The sequence below is a fragment of the Panulirus ornatus genome, chromosome 39, assembly GCF_036320965.1.
Source record: "Panulirus ornatus isolate Po-2019 chromosome 39, ASM3632096v1, whole genome shotgun sequence".
NCBI lineage: Eukaryota > Metazoa > Arthropoda > Malacostraca > Decapoda > Palinuridae > Panulirus > Panulirus ornatus.
In genome coordinates this window covers 3323696-3339790 of record NC_092262.1, presented here as the reverse complement: position 1 = coordinate 3339790, position 16095 = coordinate 3323696, and the positions used below count along the sequence as shown (strand labels likewise).

Below are 16095 nucleotides of genomic sequence, written 5' to 3'. Positions count from 1 at the left end.
CCAACTATATGAGACATCCTTCCATCTTCTATCTAAAATAAAGCTTGATTTATCACAGGATAAAGAGGATTTGCTTAGCGCAACTTTCATACTTTGAACCTATGCTTCTCTCTCTCTCTCTCTCTCTCTCTCTCTCTCTCTCTCTCTCTCTCTCTCTCTCTCTCTCTCTCTCTCTCTCTCTCTCTCTCTCTCTCTCCCTCACGCACAAGTAATAGCTTTCTGATGATCTTTAGTGGCGTTTTGCAGACCACCCTCATCAAAGGTACTGATCTAACGCGATTTTCTAAATCACTTTTCTTTAGAAATAGGCGCAACATTCGCTCTCTTCCTCTCCTTCCATTCCCTTAGCACTACTCTATCTCCCAGCATGTTTTGGAAAAACATTTTGGGGTGGGGGAGGTGTCATATGTATCTCTACTCATCAAAGGGACTGATCTAACGCGATTTCTTAATCACTTTTCTTTAGAAATAGGCGCAACATTCGCTCTCTTCCTCTCCTTCCACTCCCTTAGCACTACACTGTCTCCCAGTATGTTTTGGAAAAACATTTTGAGGGGGGGGGGTGTCAGATGTGTCTCCACACTCCATGAACACCTGAAGATTTATCAGGCGCAACATTCATTCCCTTTTTCTCCTTCCACTCCCTTAGCACTACTCTGTCTCCCAGCATGTTTTGGAAAAACATTTTTTTTATTAATGAGGGGGAGGGAAGGGTGTCAAATGTATCTCTACACTCCATGAACGCTTAAAGATTTATCATAAGGTTAATGAGACTTGCAGACAAAGATCCTTCATAAGTCTTTCTTTTATCTTGTCGAAGAGGTTTATTGTTCTCCTTGACCTCCTCTCCATCTCAACTGAATAGTTATGATATTATGGTGTCCTCTACTATTGTTACCAATGTCTAATTACCTACAAGTATTGCATGGAGAGAGAGAGTTGTACACTCAGGGAGCCTTATCACTTGAACATTCTTCACTGTCGTACAACACCGTACATGTATGAATGATGTTTACATCAAACATGTCCACATTATGTGTGTATGTGTGTGTGTGTGTGTGTGTGTGTGTGTGTGTGTGTGTGTGTGTGTGTGTGTGTGTGTGTGTGTGTGTGTGTGTGTGTGTGTGTGTGTGTGTGTGTGTGTGTGTGTGTGTGTGTGTGTGTGTGGCTTTGTATCTTTTTGTATTATGGATTATGATTTTGAATCACTCTCATTTAGTATCTGTCTCAACAAGGCCACTAAAACGATCACGACTGATAAACAACTTCGTTCCAAATTTCATTCCAAGCGACGAACGAACGAACGGACGAACTTGTACCCAAGATTTCGACATGAAAATATTAGCCAATAAGATAGAACATATAATAACGATTTTAAAGCAGTGATCTGTTCTAGAGTCAGGGTTGGGAACGCCCCTTGCCAAACCCTCGTCTGTGTTACAATGAAAAATCTGACCTTAATCCTATTCAGTTTAAATGATGGGAAAGTAGGTTAGCGGAAGCAAAGGCAGGCGAATGAGTGTAGTATATTACACCAACTAGAACCAGATTTACTTCTTCGTTGGATATCAGGGATGTCGTTAAACTAGTATACCTTGAAAGGGTTTACTCATCTTGCCTACGCAGGATGCGAACAGACGAATAATTCAAGGCGTGTTATCTCATTCTTTGTCCAAGTCGTGATGAACTAGCCACTTGAATCGGTGATGCGATTTTGAGGTTCATTTAGTTTTACAAAATAGTTTGACTATAATTAGACAAGTGTATTTCATTGTAGTATCACCGTGAAAAAGGGCCAGACCTTCGTGATTAAGGATCGTACCGTCGTGCTCATGGGTCGTCCATCATGCTCAAGGATCGCACCGTCGTGCTCAAGGGTCGTAACGTCGTGCTCAAGGGTCGTACCTTCGTGATTAAGGATCATATCGTCGTGCTCAAGGATCTTACCGTCTTACTCAAGGCTCATACCGTTGTGTTTAAGGGTCGTACCGTCGTACACAAGGATCGTGCCGTTGTGTTCAAAATTACATATTTGTAGCCATAAACCGTGAACATATTTACGAATATAAATCAAATCTATTTACGCTGTGGGAAAACGACTGTATAGCTTCCTGATATTAAAGTTTAATCTGCAAATTCGTCGAATTTTATATACTTTTATTCTGTCACTGACGAGAAACATCTTTTTTTTTTGTTCAAAGCCTAAACCACCTCGTTGAAGTCTTTACCAATACCCAGCATCTTGACGATTATCAACTACATGATAATCAACCACAGTATCAAGTCCTTACCACTACCCAGCATCATGATAATCGACCACAGTATCAAGTCCTTACCACTACCCAGCACCATACCAATTATCAACTACATGATAATCGACCACAGTATCAAGTCCTTACCACTACCCAGCACCATAACAATTATCAACTACATGATAATCTTCTAAGTGGCAAAGGATGCCAAGGAATGGATCCTTGGCCTTAAGGAAGTCAAAGGTCATCGCTGACTCTCCTTCCGTCCTCACAGGCACGACGGGAGGTCATCCTTCTGCTTCGTCACCCGGAGATTGGATGGAGGGAATAGATATCTGTTTAACACTTGAACACAGCAGTATGACCTTTCAGTACGACGGTACGACCCTTGAATACGACCATGCGACCGCTGGGTATGAAGGCGTGACCAAAGGCCGTAGAAAATCAAAAGACACGTGCGTATATATATATATATATATATATATATATATATATATATATATATATATATATATATATATATATATACTCGCCATTTCCCGTGTTAGTGAGGTAGCGTCAACACCAGATAGCTGATTCTTAAAGGAAAAAAAAACATCCTCACTTCGCCTCCTTCTCTGTTCCTTGGAAACGTAAAACAGGAGAGGAGGATTTCCATCCCCCCCTCCCCCACTTTAGTCGCCTACTATGACATGCAGCATCACGACATATATATATATATATATATATATATATATATATATATATATATATATATATATATATATATATATATATATATATATATATATATATATAATCGGGTGTGGTCCCTTGGCTCGTCGTCACGTTTTCTCTCATGCGTGGTGAACCGCTGGCCTATTGTCCGTTTTCTCTCATGTGAGGTAGAACGCTTGGGCTACACCCCGTTTTCCTTCACGTAAGATTACCTTCTGAGTCATAATCCCGTTTTCTCTTACGACAGAACTGACTGGCTGGTAAACTGCCTCTCTCTAGATCATATCTGCTCCTTTCATTTATGTTAACCATATTCCGATGGTTGTTTCTGTCCATTATGATGTCAAGATCTTATCTAATATGCTTTTTCCTCCTTACAAAGAATGCTCACACACACACACACACACACACACACACACACAGAGAGAGAGAGAGAGAGAGAGAGAGAGAGAGAGAGAGAGAGAGAGAGAGAGAGAGAGAGAGAGAGAGAGAGAGAGAGAGGTCATACTGATACACGTATTCAGTATGCAATATACATATGAATACGACGATACCTTAAACATAAAAATAGCCCTGTATAAGACATTGCCATGACAAGAGATGTTTCTCTGCAGCAGATAAGCAGACTCCAATATCTAGTGGGGCGAGGGGCACCTATGGCCTTCTCTGCAGCAGATAGATAGACTCCAACATCTAGTGAGGCGAGAGGCACCTATGGCCTTCTCTTCAGCAGACAGATAGACTCCAACATCTAGTGGAGTGAGAGGCACCTATGGCCTTCTCTGCAGCAGATAGATAGACTCCAACATCTAGTGAGGCGAGGGGCACCTATGGCCTTCTCTGCAGCAGATAGATAGACTCCAATATCTAGTGGGGCGAGAGACACCTATGGCCTTCTCTGCAGTAGATAGATAGACTCCAACATCTAGTGGAGTGAGAGGCGCATATGGCCTTATTATGGCCACCGTCTCGCATGCAAAGTAGGCTGGGTAACACCCTTGCCTCACCCCAGCGTCTGTGGACAGATAGACAACAAAAAAGAAGAAAATTACCATAAACACATCAACTGGTGATTAAGGCTACAGGTGGAGTGGTGTTGGAGTACCTGATGGAAGGGTCAGTAACTAGAGGTTAGTGAGTGTCTTTTACGTGTTTAAGACACGTATCATCACCCAAGGATAAGGACAGGCTGGGATGTCGTTATACGAGTATAAACTGTGTGGTTATGTGAGTAAAAACTGTGTGGTTATGTGAGTAAAGACTGTGTGGTTATGCGAGTAAAGACTGTGTGATTATGCGAGTAAAAACTGTGTGGTTATATGAGTAAGGACTGTGTGGTTATACGAGTAAAAACTGAGTGATTTATGAGTAAAGACTGTGTGGTTATACGAGTAAAGACTGTGTGGTTATGTGAGTAAAGACTGTGTGGTCATATGAGTAAAGACTGTGTGGTTATACGAGTAAAGACTGTGTGGTCATATGAGTAAACACTGTGTGGTTATACGAGTAAAAACTGTGTGGTTATAGGAGTAAAAACTGCGTAGTTATATGAGTAAAGAATGTGTCGTTATATGAGTAAAGACTGTGTGGTTATATGAGTAAAGACAGTGTCGTTATATGAGTAAAGATTGTGTGGTTATATGAGTAAAGACAGTGTCGTTATATGAGTAAAGACTGTGTGGTTATTTGAGTAAAGACAGTGTCGTTATATGAGTAAAGACTGTAAAGACATGGCCAGTTTGTTTCGATCCAATTCCAGCACCTGTATACTAACGACCCCATTGTCTGAAGAGGGAATGGTTCATTGTAAGGTATTGTACAGTTGTATTGGTACTGTCATGAGTTGAAGGTACTGTCGTGATGCAAAGATACCTGTGCTAATGCTGTCGTGAAGGAGGTGTTGCCTGTCATAAGCTAAATGTATCATCATAGATTCAGAACGGGACGTGATCGTTTGACCTTTCACTCGACTTTCTGAGCACATGTGAAACGCTTGGTGCCAGCATATCGTTTTCTATGACAGGGGTGGGCCCACGCCATGCAAACCGTTTTCTTTCATGAGTAAAATAAAGCGTATTTCGGGGTGACTCGAGTTTTCTGTGTATCAGTACGTAATGATGCTAGACATATTGATGTAATATATTCAATCACTTTTTTTTTGGATAAGATGCTTTTGTTTGCATGAAATACAGGTACTGTTTCATGATATGTTCATGTCAGACGCAACTAAAGAGTCCTGTTATTTCTAATACGATGTTATCTGTGATTCCACCACACAACTAGACCTTCTAAGTTGATAAAATACTCAGGTTTGTATCAATTCCTTCTGCGGAAGATGTACTCTACCTAATCATAACTAGGATAGTCTGCAACATATAGTGTAGTTTCGTGTTTCATTGAATAAAGATTGGAGCGGGGCATAGTTAAATGTCAGCACTTATATATCTCTATCTAGTCAGTCGCTTAACTGACATTTCATTATCAAAGTGTTTTGAGTGTTCCAATATCGGATTCTGGCTTGTATGTATACCAAGAAAAAGAGATATATGGATATAGACAGTGAAAGTGCTCAGTCACTGTCCATGTATCTTCACTACTGTGGTGTTGCTTGGGCACTGATACATTGTTCAGGTACTGTTCTTCCATCACTGCTTATAGACAGTGAAAGTGTACAGTCACTGTTCATGTATCTTCACTACTAAGGTGTTGTTTGAGCAGTGATACATTGTTGAGGTACTGTTCTTCCATCACTGCTGCTGACATATTGCATGGACAGTAAAATTGTGCAGATCCCGCTCTTGGATATTCACTGCTGGCGTTTTGTATGAGAAGTGACAGACTATTCAAATACAGTACTTCTATCTACAGTACAGTACTTCTTTCTACAGTACAGTACTTTTGTCAACAGTACAGTGCTTCTATCTACACTATGGACTGTAACATGGGCAGTGAAAATGATCAAATACTACTGGTGTCTTCACTGCTTAAGTGTTCCATGGTCTATAACAGAACACTCAGGTAGTACTGTTCTTGTATCTTCTCCCGAGATATGTTCTCAAGGCAGTGAAAGAACAAATAAGTATTGATCTTTTTCCTCACTGCTGGGGTGTTCTTGCATTAGTATTAACCCTCAAACCAAAATCTGTCATCATCACTCCCTACATATTAACGAAATACTTTCTGAAATCTCCCACTAACATGATTATCCCCAAATATGGGAAATAAGAGAAAAATAATGGAAAAATTCAAGCCACAGAATCAACACAGTTACATACACGACACTTTTAAATGCATGACCTTTCAATGGTAAAAAAAAAAAATAATTCAGTAAGAAATGGATTATTCTTGCACCTTACTGATAACGGATTTGATTACTTCAGATACAGTCCTTGAAACATGACTTTGGATATCATGCCTGAAACAAAAGGAAGAAAAATTGCTGGTCGAAAGGAGGTCAAACAAGGTCATAATCCAACCACTTGACCTATTACAGATACTTAACGTAAGTGACCCAGCATGACTCGAAAGTGGGCGTGGTGCTGTCATGAGCCTTAACACATATGACAGGCCATATGACACCTAAGTATGAAAAATTGTCATATTCTTTCTAAGCACGAAGATCCAAGAATGATACATCAGATAGATGTCTCAGTTGTTCATATACTTTTTTTTTTAGGAAAGGAAAGCTAATTCGCTGTTCAATTTTAGAGCAAGACACCTAAAGTTATTGGTACGTTTTTTATTGCACGTCTGGCAATGTTGTTGCCGGCTGGGAAGCGCAGGTGTGTGTGTGTGTGTGTGTGTGTGTGTGTGTGTGTGTGTGTGTGTGTGGTGCCAGTAGGATCTGTTTTTGTCGTCTGTAAGTCGTTGATATAAGACTGGTCGTCTCCATCTCAAGATGGGTCGTTGATGTCGTCTCAAATGATTCAGCACATTATCTTCGTTCCCAGCTGAATGTCTGGTCTACGTATTGCCATTCAACGGTGTGAGGCAAACACCAGAAACTGCTCAATATTGTTCGGAAAACTTCGTAATAGTGAGAAGTGAAAGACTGGGTTTTTCTCTCGCTGATAACATGAACAGGAGGCAGGTTTGAGAAATGCGAATTTCTGTTCTTTTTGCTTGATATTTCTCTATTTTCTACTTGTTTTACTGATTTTATTTTTTTGTAAAACAAATATACACATATACACTCGTTTATATCCGCATATATACACATATGCACACACATACACATGATCACACACAAACATATAAACGTGAGAACCCACATATAGACAAATGACGCACTCATACATACAAACAAACGCCCACATACAAACATAAAAGATCAGTATAGACAAGTTCTCTCTCTCTCTCTAAATGAGTCAAATCTTTTCTCACGCCTGCAGTAAAGGACTAATTCCCGTTCTGTATATCCGTCAATCATCCTCCCCAAAAAAATTAATACAGTTGATGCAAGATAAGTAAACCCTTCAAAAAACTGATTACACTTGAGAGATGTCCTCATACCATGTAAATGTTTCTGGATCATATGGCCATGTAGGCTCTAGGGCAGGTCATGCTTTTTTTTTCCTCTCCCTGTGGTTCGCTATCGGAGCCACACCCATCTCAGGTCATCTGACCGCTTGGTGACCCCTTGCGCTACGGGGGGGGGGGGGGGGGGGACTAGCCCCCTGACCTTGTCTGCTGGAACTCTGATTTCATATGTTAAAGAGAGGGCAACGGTACTTGGAGTGTAATTAAAGGTGATCGCTTAAAGGTCTCCTAGACTAGAGATCACACACACACACACACACACACACACACACACACACACACACACACACACAGAGTCCCAACACTGTGTAACGTGTTTTTCCTCAAACGATCCACAATTAACAATCTGATTGAAGATAAGTTTGAACTTATGAATGGCTGCGGAATAACGAGTATAGATGAAACTCAAAGTTTTTTTTTAACACTGCACTACATCATGAATGCCCATGTTCTCTCGTGCTCTGGGGTACGGCATAATATGCACTGATTAACTTCTGATAAATTTACGAGACTTTAAACAAACGGTTAGGAATAGTTATTGTAGGTAAGTTATTGTGGTTCTCATGTAGAAGTGAAACTTCAAGAGCATAAGGGTCACCTTTCCTGACCTGTTACTACTAAACCCACACCTACGAATGATCACTTATGCAGTGAGAGAGTGTATGGTCTTAAAGTTATTCTAAACACCTGACGAAGGTGTTCAAGTTTTTTCTTTTTCGACGGGTGGTTATAACTTGACGCTGACGGCCTTAATTACCCTGACAGTTGAGATGCCTAAGGCTCAGCCAATCAGCTAACCGAACCACACTTGTCATTATGATCCAGCCTCTTTATAGATCATTTACAAAGTTTATCGTTGGTCCAAAAACAAATTTCAGGCAGGATTTGTATGAATTCTTCACGAAAATGTTCTCATGTTACATTAAAGTCTTGCAGCAGACACCTTTGAGGGTTTTATGTAGATCCTTAATAATCTCGTTTCTTTATCAGATACTAAAAATATCCTGTGTAAATACTTTTAGGTAGGTCGTAAGTCGGTACCTAGGCAGATGCTTGAGGCTCCAAACGGGTTCCTAGGCCAGTTTTGTGTGAGTCACCCAGCTAATTTCTTCGTAGGATCCGTGCAGGTCCTATAGATCTCCTTGGCACCCATTTATGTCAAGGAACAGGTTCGGTAAAGGTTCCCTGGTTAGGAGCTGTAAAGGTTTTTCGCCATGTCAGATTGAGGCTTCAATGTCCTTGGCAGGTGATAGGCCCAAAGCCCATATGAACAACCAATAGAATTAAGTCAGGTGAAGGCAGGTCTTGATTAAGTTTAGTAGAAATCTCCTAAAGGTCATAGGTCAGGCTTCAGGAAGGTCATATGAAGGCTCCCACGCAAGGTTTAATGAATGAAGTAATGTGTGGTCTGTTGCAGGGTCTTCAGATAAGTTCTAATTCCTGGCAAGTCTTATGAAGGTCCTCAGGATGAAACCCTAAGACACTGACCTTCATTCATTCCATCTTCATCTTCTTTACATAATTCTAGATTAATCATCCTAATGTTTCTGCATTGCCAAGGAATAGACGATTTTAGCACAAAGCCATATTGTTGCTGATTATCTATACTGATGATAATAGCAAGTTAAAAGAAAAACACATAGATATAAGATGCATTGAAATGTTCCAGAAATTATAATCAGCATTTGATAAAAGAAAGTTGCATTTTAAAAGTATACATTTTATTTGTTATCTCTATATACAAATGCAATAAATTAAGGGAAGGAACGTATCTGATCCTCAGGGATCATGTCTCATGTCGTCCATAGGAACAGGTGGACAAATGATCAGGAGAAAGTCTTGTCAAGGTTGGCCCAGAGTGTCTGACGAAGGAGTTGGTTCTGTGTGGGTGGGTCTTGCTAAGCTTCAAAGGACTCATCAGACTCCTCGGACTCATCGAACTCATCGGACTCATCTGACTCGTCTGACTCGCTGTAGGTGACCAAGGGCTGATAGCCATCGTCGCCGTAAACAGTATAAACGACCTTCTGCAGACGACCATTGGGAAGCTCTACGTAGTACGACCCCTGGGTGTCGTCGCCGTCGCGGGTCTCCTGGTGGCCGAACTCGTTGCTGGAGGGGTCGTCGTCGATGGCCCAGTTGAAGCTGTATTTAACCTCCGTAGACTCAAGAGATTCCTGCAATGTTAACACCAGGAGAATGTTATTGTACCCACCATCTGAACCAAGCCATTTTATGTTCACTCAACAATGAAATGATCGATACATAAATGGTACATTAAGACTATGATTACGTGGCCACATGTGTCGTGATGAAAGTTGATCATACACATACCTCCGACGAATCATAGGTAGGTAGAAGGTCGGCAGCGGCAACAGCCAACAAACACACGAACATCAGCTGTAAAGAGAAGCACAAGGATGGATTAGTGGACCAGCAACAGTGAAGAAAACGATGCTTTTTGATATAAATATGTTTAAGTTACCTATTACAATAATGTTTACCTTCCCAATTATGATATAACTTTAGGGGTTATAAAGTTAGACAATGACACAGATTTATAGAAACATTCATGCCTTCATTGATCAAAAGAAAACTTTATCTTTTGTTGTCCTCACATCAGAAAGATATGGTGTTAATATAAGATCTCATCGATAAAGTATAAATTCTATATTTCATTAAACCTATGTATAGATAGGTAGACAACCAGTGTAGTTTTAATGTAACTTGAAACCTGGAAACGCCAAGCATCACATCTGTTATGTATGATATTGAACTTTTGTAGATTCTTTCATTTCTATAGTTTAGAATTAAAGTGATGACTTAATCCGTCTGCTAGAGTCTATATTAACACATAAATCAATAGTGTTGTTCACGTACTTTGGTATACATGGTGAGTGAAGTAGGATCCTTGAGTAGTGTAGGGATCAGCTGCTGGTCCTGGGGGATTCCTTGGCTTAGCTCCTGATGGTGGTGCTGGTGAACAGTGTAGTAAGACCTCCTGGTTCTAGGTTTATATAGCAGGACTCGGCCACTCCTACCGAGGCGAGGTCATCTAGGTCATGTTTTTACAGACACCATCGAAGAAAGGAGACTGACCAACACAAACCATTTCCAAGGTCAGACACTTGACTTTCTTGGCAATAATATTTCTATGTCATTCTATGGAATACCTTGTATCAAGAGACTTCCGAACTGTGTAATCTTTATGTGATGCGTTTTATACATTATGTTAACTTTTATAGTGAATATGTTATATGTATTATAGATATGGCTATCTTTTCTATACATTCTGTATGCTGTTAACAGAATTCTCGTATAGTTCTTAAAGGAAATCCAGGTAAGAAATCTTTACTTTTCACAGTTTTTATATCTGTTCTCGTAATAAAGTGACACAAGAAAGGTTAAGGGAATAATCTCCATGAACTTTGCATAGATACTAAACATTACTATGGTCAAAAGGTTTAGATAAGTGAAATTAGTTCAGTTGGTCATATTGTTTTCTTTTCCACTCAAACTGACGACACAATTTCTTATTGTCGTTCAGCAAAATGAGTTTGAAACTCTCTTCTAAATGACGATGATAGAATATAAGCAGATACCACTGACAGACGTAACCACAAGGACACATAGTGTGTGTGTGTGTGTGTGTGTGTGTGTGTGTGTGTTTGAGGTAGCACTACCGTCATATCAACGGCCATCACACTCTGTAACTTGTCACAGACACTGCCTGACACCAAGGTTCATTGAGTGCAATATGCCAGTGGTGAGGCCCAGCGTTCCAACCTCGGTGTTGGGCCTATTACTGTTAGGGACCAGGCCTTTTCAAATCTACAGACGCAGCCAAGATTCAGGGGAACTAATTCACATGAAATCAAGCTAGTGTAAGTTAAGAGAGTTTTAGAACATACGATTTCGATGTAAATTGTGAGGATTGTTTGTGAAAATTGTTTTTCTACACCTTTCAGGACTTGGGAACCGGTATGGAAGTCTGTTTTTTTTTTTTTTTTGAAGAAATCTGTGTTTTTTTGAAGAAGAAATTGATGACTCTAGTGGTTCAACAGCTTTCGAGACACGGTACACAATACAGCTGACAACTGTGAGAACGAGAATAAAACTGCCTCATTTCATATGTGACCGAGGAAGTCTGAGCCTCTCCTCTGCAATACTTGACAATATTCATGTCTGAGTTTACAGCCTTTATAAAGGTAAACTACAGGTAGGTTTACAGAAACTTATTCCTAATATTTGATAGGTTTACTCTTAATTTTCAGGTGATTAGATAATTCTATTGAATCCAGGTGCCTCTGAGCTGCTCGAAATGGTACGTTGACAAGGTTAACACCTTGGTATTCTGTGGACCATTTTCTGTTCTTCTGTTTGATGGATAGTGAGTGACCAAGTCCTTTCTTTATCAAGGTCTCATACATAGTGCTTTGTTCAATTATCAAGGTCACAAAGTACTTTGTTCAATATGCATACAATCCTTCATTCAAATCCTTGATCCTCATGTGTTGCCGACGCCTTCAAGTGTTCTCCCTTTCTGTCACATATACATGAACCTTATAGTTTCAGATTCATAACCTCATTGGTACCAACACAGGACGTCAGTCGACCGTCAAGTGATGGTAGCGTACCCAGATCAGGGTTTCCTTACCGATTGACAACCATTTCGACGGTGAGATAGAGTAAGATTAACTTCTGTTTCACTAGAATGTCCTTTTACATTCCTCTTTTGTAAAGTCTCGAGCGGTTGTTTGTCCAGCTATATACATAACTAAGGAGTCAGACTTCACCGGCGAATTGGACGTCTAATGGTCGTTACAGAGGTGCCTGTAGTATGTCCGGGACAAATGCTTTATTTTCCATAACTCTTGGGCCGCCTTAACTGATTCCAAGGTTCCTACTAAAAGATATCCTCTCGTTCATTAGCTTCGTCTGCAATGTAATACCCCTTCGTTCATCAGGTTCCTCTGTAGTGTAGAACACAGAAAACCAGCCAGGTAGAAGGTATCACCATCATCTGTTTAAGTGAACTATATCTGCTCTTCTTGAATTCCATAGTCTCGAAGATCATTCTTGGGGTTTCTCTTGAATTTGAGCGAAAAAGAATTGCAGTGTCAGCTAGCAATGTGTTTACGACTAAAGAGAATCCTTCCGTAAAAGCCCACTCCTCTGCAAGAGGAGCGGGGCGGCTTTAGACAGGTATTCAAGAATCACAGGTAAAAACAACAAGGAAGATTCCTAAACAGGATTTTACGCAGAACCAAACATTTGGTCTTGAGCAGGTCTTCAGGTGAGTTCTGACTTCGAAGTGAGATACAGAAGTTCTGTGAGCGTTGTCAGGTTACTGACCTACAGATCTTGTGATAAGTCTTGTGGAAGTTCTAACGAGAGAGTCCTAAGACATTATCCTTCACTTAATCCATCCTCATTTCCTTCACATAATTGTATCCTTTTTATTTTTATTGCATTTGTGTATGATAAATACCAACAAGAATACGATGTAAGATTGTCATCCTACTTGCTATATTTTGTGAGATAACAGATGGCAAAAAGAAGGAAGCCAGAAAGATGCCAAGTACATCAAATGCTTTAAAGAATAAATCCACTATATGGTTAAGAACATGTGATAATTCATAGATATTCACTTTATTATAAGTGACCTTAAATAAATACAATAAATTAAGGAGAGGAACGTATCTGATCCTCTGGGATCATGTCTCATGTCGTCCATAGGAACAGGTGGACAAATGACCAGGAGAAAGTCTTGTCAAGGTTGGCCCAGAGTGTCTGACGAAGGAGTTGGTTCTGAGTGGGTGGGTCTTGCTAAGCTTCGAAGGACTCATCAGACTCCTCGGACTCATCGAACTCATCGGACTCATCTGACTCGTCTGACTCGCTGTAGGTGACCAAGGGCTGATAGCCATCGTCGCCGTAAACAGTATAAACGACCTTCTGCAGACGACCATTGGGAAGCTCTACGTAGTACGACCCCTGGGTGTCGTCGCCGTCGCGGGTCTCCTGGTGGCCGAACTCGTTGCTGGAGGGGTCGTCGTCGATGGCCCAGTTGAAGCTGTATTTAACCTCTGTAGACTCAAGAGATTCCTGCAATGTTAACACCAGGAGAATGTTATTGTACCCACCATCTGAACCAAGCCATTCTATGTCCACTCCAGAATGAAATGATCGATACATAAATGGTACATTATGACTATGATTAGGTGGCCACATGTGTCATGATGAAAGTGGATCATACACATACCTCCGACGAATCATAGGTAGGTAGAAGGTCGGCAGCGGCAGCAGCCAACAAACACGCGAACAGCAGCTGTGAAGAGAAGCGCTAGAAATCAGTCTAAGAATTTGCTTGGGAGATTTCAATGCTTCTATAATAGTGATCTCTTTATTATTAAGCATTATAAGGTGATATTCTCCTTATCCGCCTTGATATGTATCATATTATTTGGAAAGCATTTCAGAATTCACGTACCCCCTCCCCCAACCAACACACACACACACACACACACACACACACACACACACACACACACACACACACACACACCACAAATATTTTCTCCAAGAAAAAATCCAAATTGAACAATTTATATGGATGGATTAAGTGAATACGTGAAATGTACTCCGTAAGTCAGTGACATACGAGCTGAATTTATGATGTTGGAATAATTTAAGGATATATGAGAACTACATATTCATCACTCTAAGGAAACCCCCAATTTAAGGATATATGAGAAGTCTATATTCATCACTCTAAGGAAATCCCCAATTTAAGGATATATGAGAAGTATATATTCATCACTCTAAGGAAATCTCCAATTTAAGGATATATGAGAAGTATATATTCATCACTCTAAGGAAATCCCCAATTTAAGGATATATGATAAGTATATATTCATCACTCTAAGGAAATCCCCAATTTAAGGATATATGATAAGTATATATTCATCACTCTAAGGAAATCCCCAATCTTCTATTGTGGTCACTTCAGATTAAACCTCATCGATGACATATATCTACTGATTCTAGTTCCCTCTTCGTGGAAAATTAGTCCATTAGCTAATCAGAGTATCCAACTTGGCTTAGCACCAATAACAATCACTTGCTTTGCACTTACTGTTAGTTTTTAGAGATCCTTTCATTTCTATGGTTTAGAATTATAGTAAACACTTAATCTGTCTGTTATAGTCTACATTAACACATAAATCAATAGTGTTGTTCACGTACTTTGGCATACATGATGAGTGCGGAAGGATCCTTGAGTAGTGTAGGGATCAGCTGCTGGTCCTAGGGGACTCCTTGGCTTAGCTCCTGATGGTGGTGCTGGTGAACAGTGTAGTAAGGCCTCCTGCTTCTAGGTTTATATAGCAGTACTCGGCCACTCCTACCAAGGCGAGGTCATCTCGGTCATGTTTTTACAGACACCATCGAAGGAAGGAGACTGGCCAACACAAACCATTTCCAAGGTCAGACACTTGACTTTCTTGGCAACAAGAAGTGTGTTCATAGGACGTTCGAACATGCAACTTGCAATGACTCCTGGTTTCATATTACGCGCTTAGTGTACTGTACTCACATCTGTATCATCTCTGTATTATAGCTATAGCTATGGTTTCTTTACTTTTCTCTACTGCTGGTATAGATACGATGTCAGTATGGAACATGCAAGAATACCCAAGATAAGCATTAGATGTAATGAAATATTGAGATATCACTTAAACATGGATAGAAATAGATGATCACACACACACACACACACACACACACACGTGCAAGTGCGTCTGCCCTCCTAAATTTTCAGTGCTGGGTCCATGCTATCTCAAATGTACGTCAATCATTCAGAAAACGAGGTCAAATCATACCTGAATATGTTTGCTGATGATTCCAGAATCATAAAGGAAGTTCGAAGTAATAGGGAATGCGAAATACTGCAAAGTCGAAGTTGGAAAGATGGTTGGACGAAAGCATAGTGATATTCAAACTTAGACTGACTGTGCAAAGCCATGAGGATGGAAAGTGGTTTGAACAGGCCAGATTGAAAATACGATAACTTGTTGATTTTAAGTACGATAACTGGTTAATTGTAAGTACGATAACTGGTTGATTGAAAGGACGATAACTGGTTAATTGTAAGTACGATAACTAGTTGATTGTAAGTACGATAACTGGTTGATTGTAAGCACGGTAACTGATGGATTGTAAGGAGAGTTTTAATGCATCTCAGGAGGGCTAGATATCTTAACCTCTCCACGAGGGAGAGTCTTCCATAATGAAGACAGTCACTTGGCTAGATATCACACACTCCTTCTATGCCCCATCGCTTCTATGCCCATCGAAATGGCTCTTATCTGAGCAATACTAATACGGGATGACCCATCAAATTTTGTAAGACTTTAGCATTTAGACACCTCAGCTCCATGATAGCCCATGAATATGACAAACCAGCATTATGACACTGGCACATGACGTACTTCTGTGCATGGCAATGGTAACTTCCACAGTCATTCATGTTCACATAAGGTATTTCTCCTCACTTGTGATAACACGTGATGTTGAAAACGTTCCT

At 40.3% G+C, this 16095-nt stretch overlaps 2 protein-coding genes across 2 annotated transcripts; both read right to left on the bottom strand.

The window, feature by feature from the left end:
* Positions 1–9212: 9212 nt before the first annotated feature.
* LOC139761273 (pro-resilin-like) lies at positions 9213–10503 on the bottom strand. Its single transcript, XM_071685309.1, has 3 exons — positions 10389–10503; positions 9843–9908; positions 9213–9685 (listed from the first exon to the last, which is right to left on the bottom strand). Exons 1-3 carry the CDS (start codon positions 10398–10400, stop codon positions 9407–9409), a joined length of 357 nt encoding a protein of 118 aa, XP_071541410.1. The 5' UTR covers positions 10401–10503; the 3' UTR covers positions 9213–9406.
* A 2641-nt stretch (positions 10504–13144) lies between these two features.
* On the bottom strand, positions 13145–14895 carry LOC139761274 (pro-resilin-like). The gene is made up of 3 exons (XM_071685310.1): positions 14757–14895; positions 13774–13839; positions 13145–13616 (listed from the first exon to the last, which is right to left on the bottom strand). The coding sequence occupies exons 1-3, from the start codon at positions 14766–14768 to the stop codon at positions 13338–13340; spliced, it is 357 nt and encodes a 118-aa protein (XP_071541411.1). The 5' UTR covers positions 14769–14895; the 3' UTR covers positions 13145–13337.
* Positions 14896–16095: the final 1200 nt, after the last annotated feature.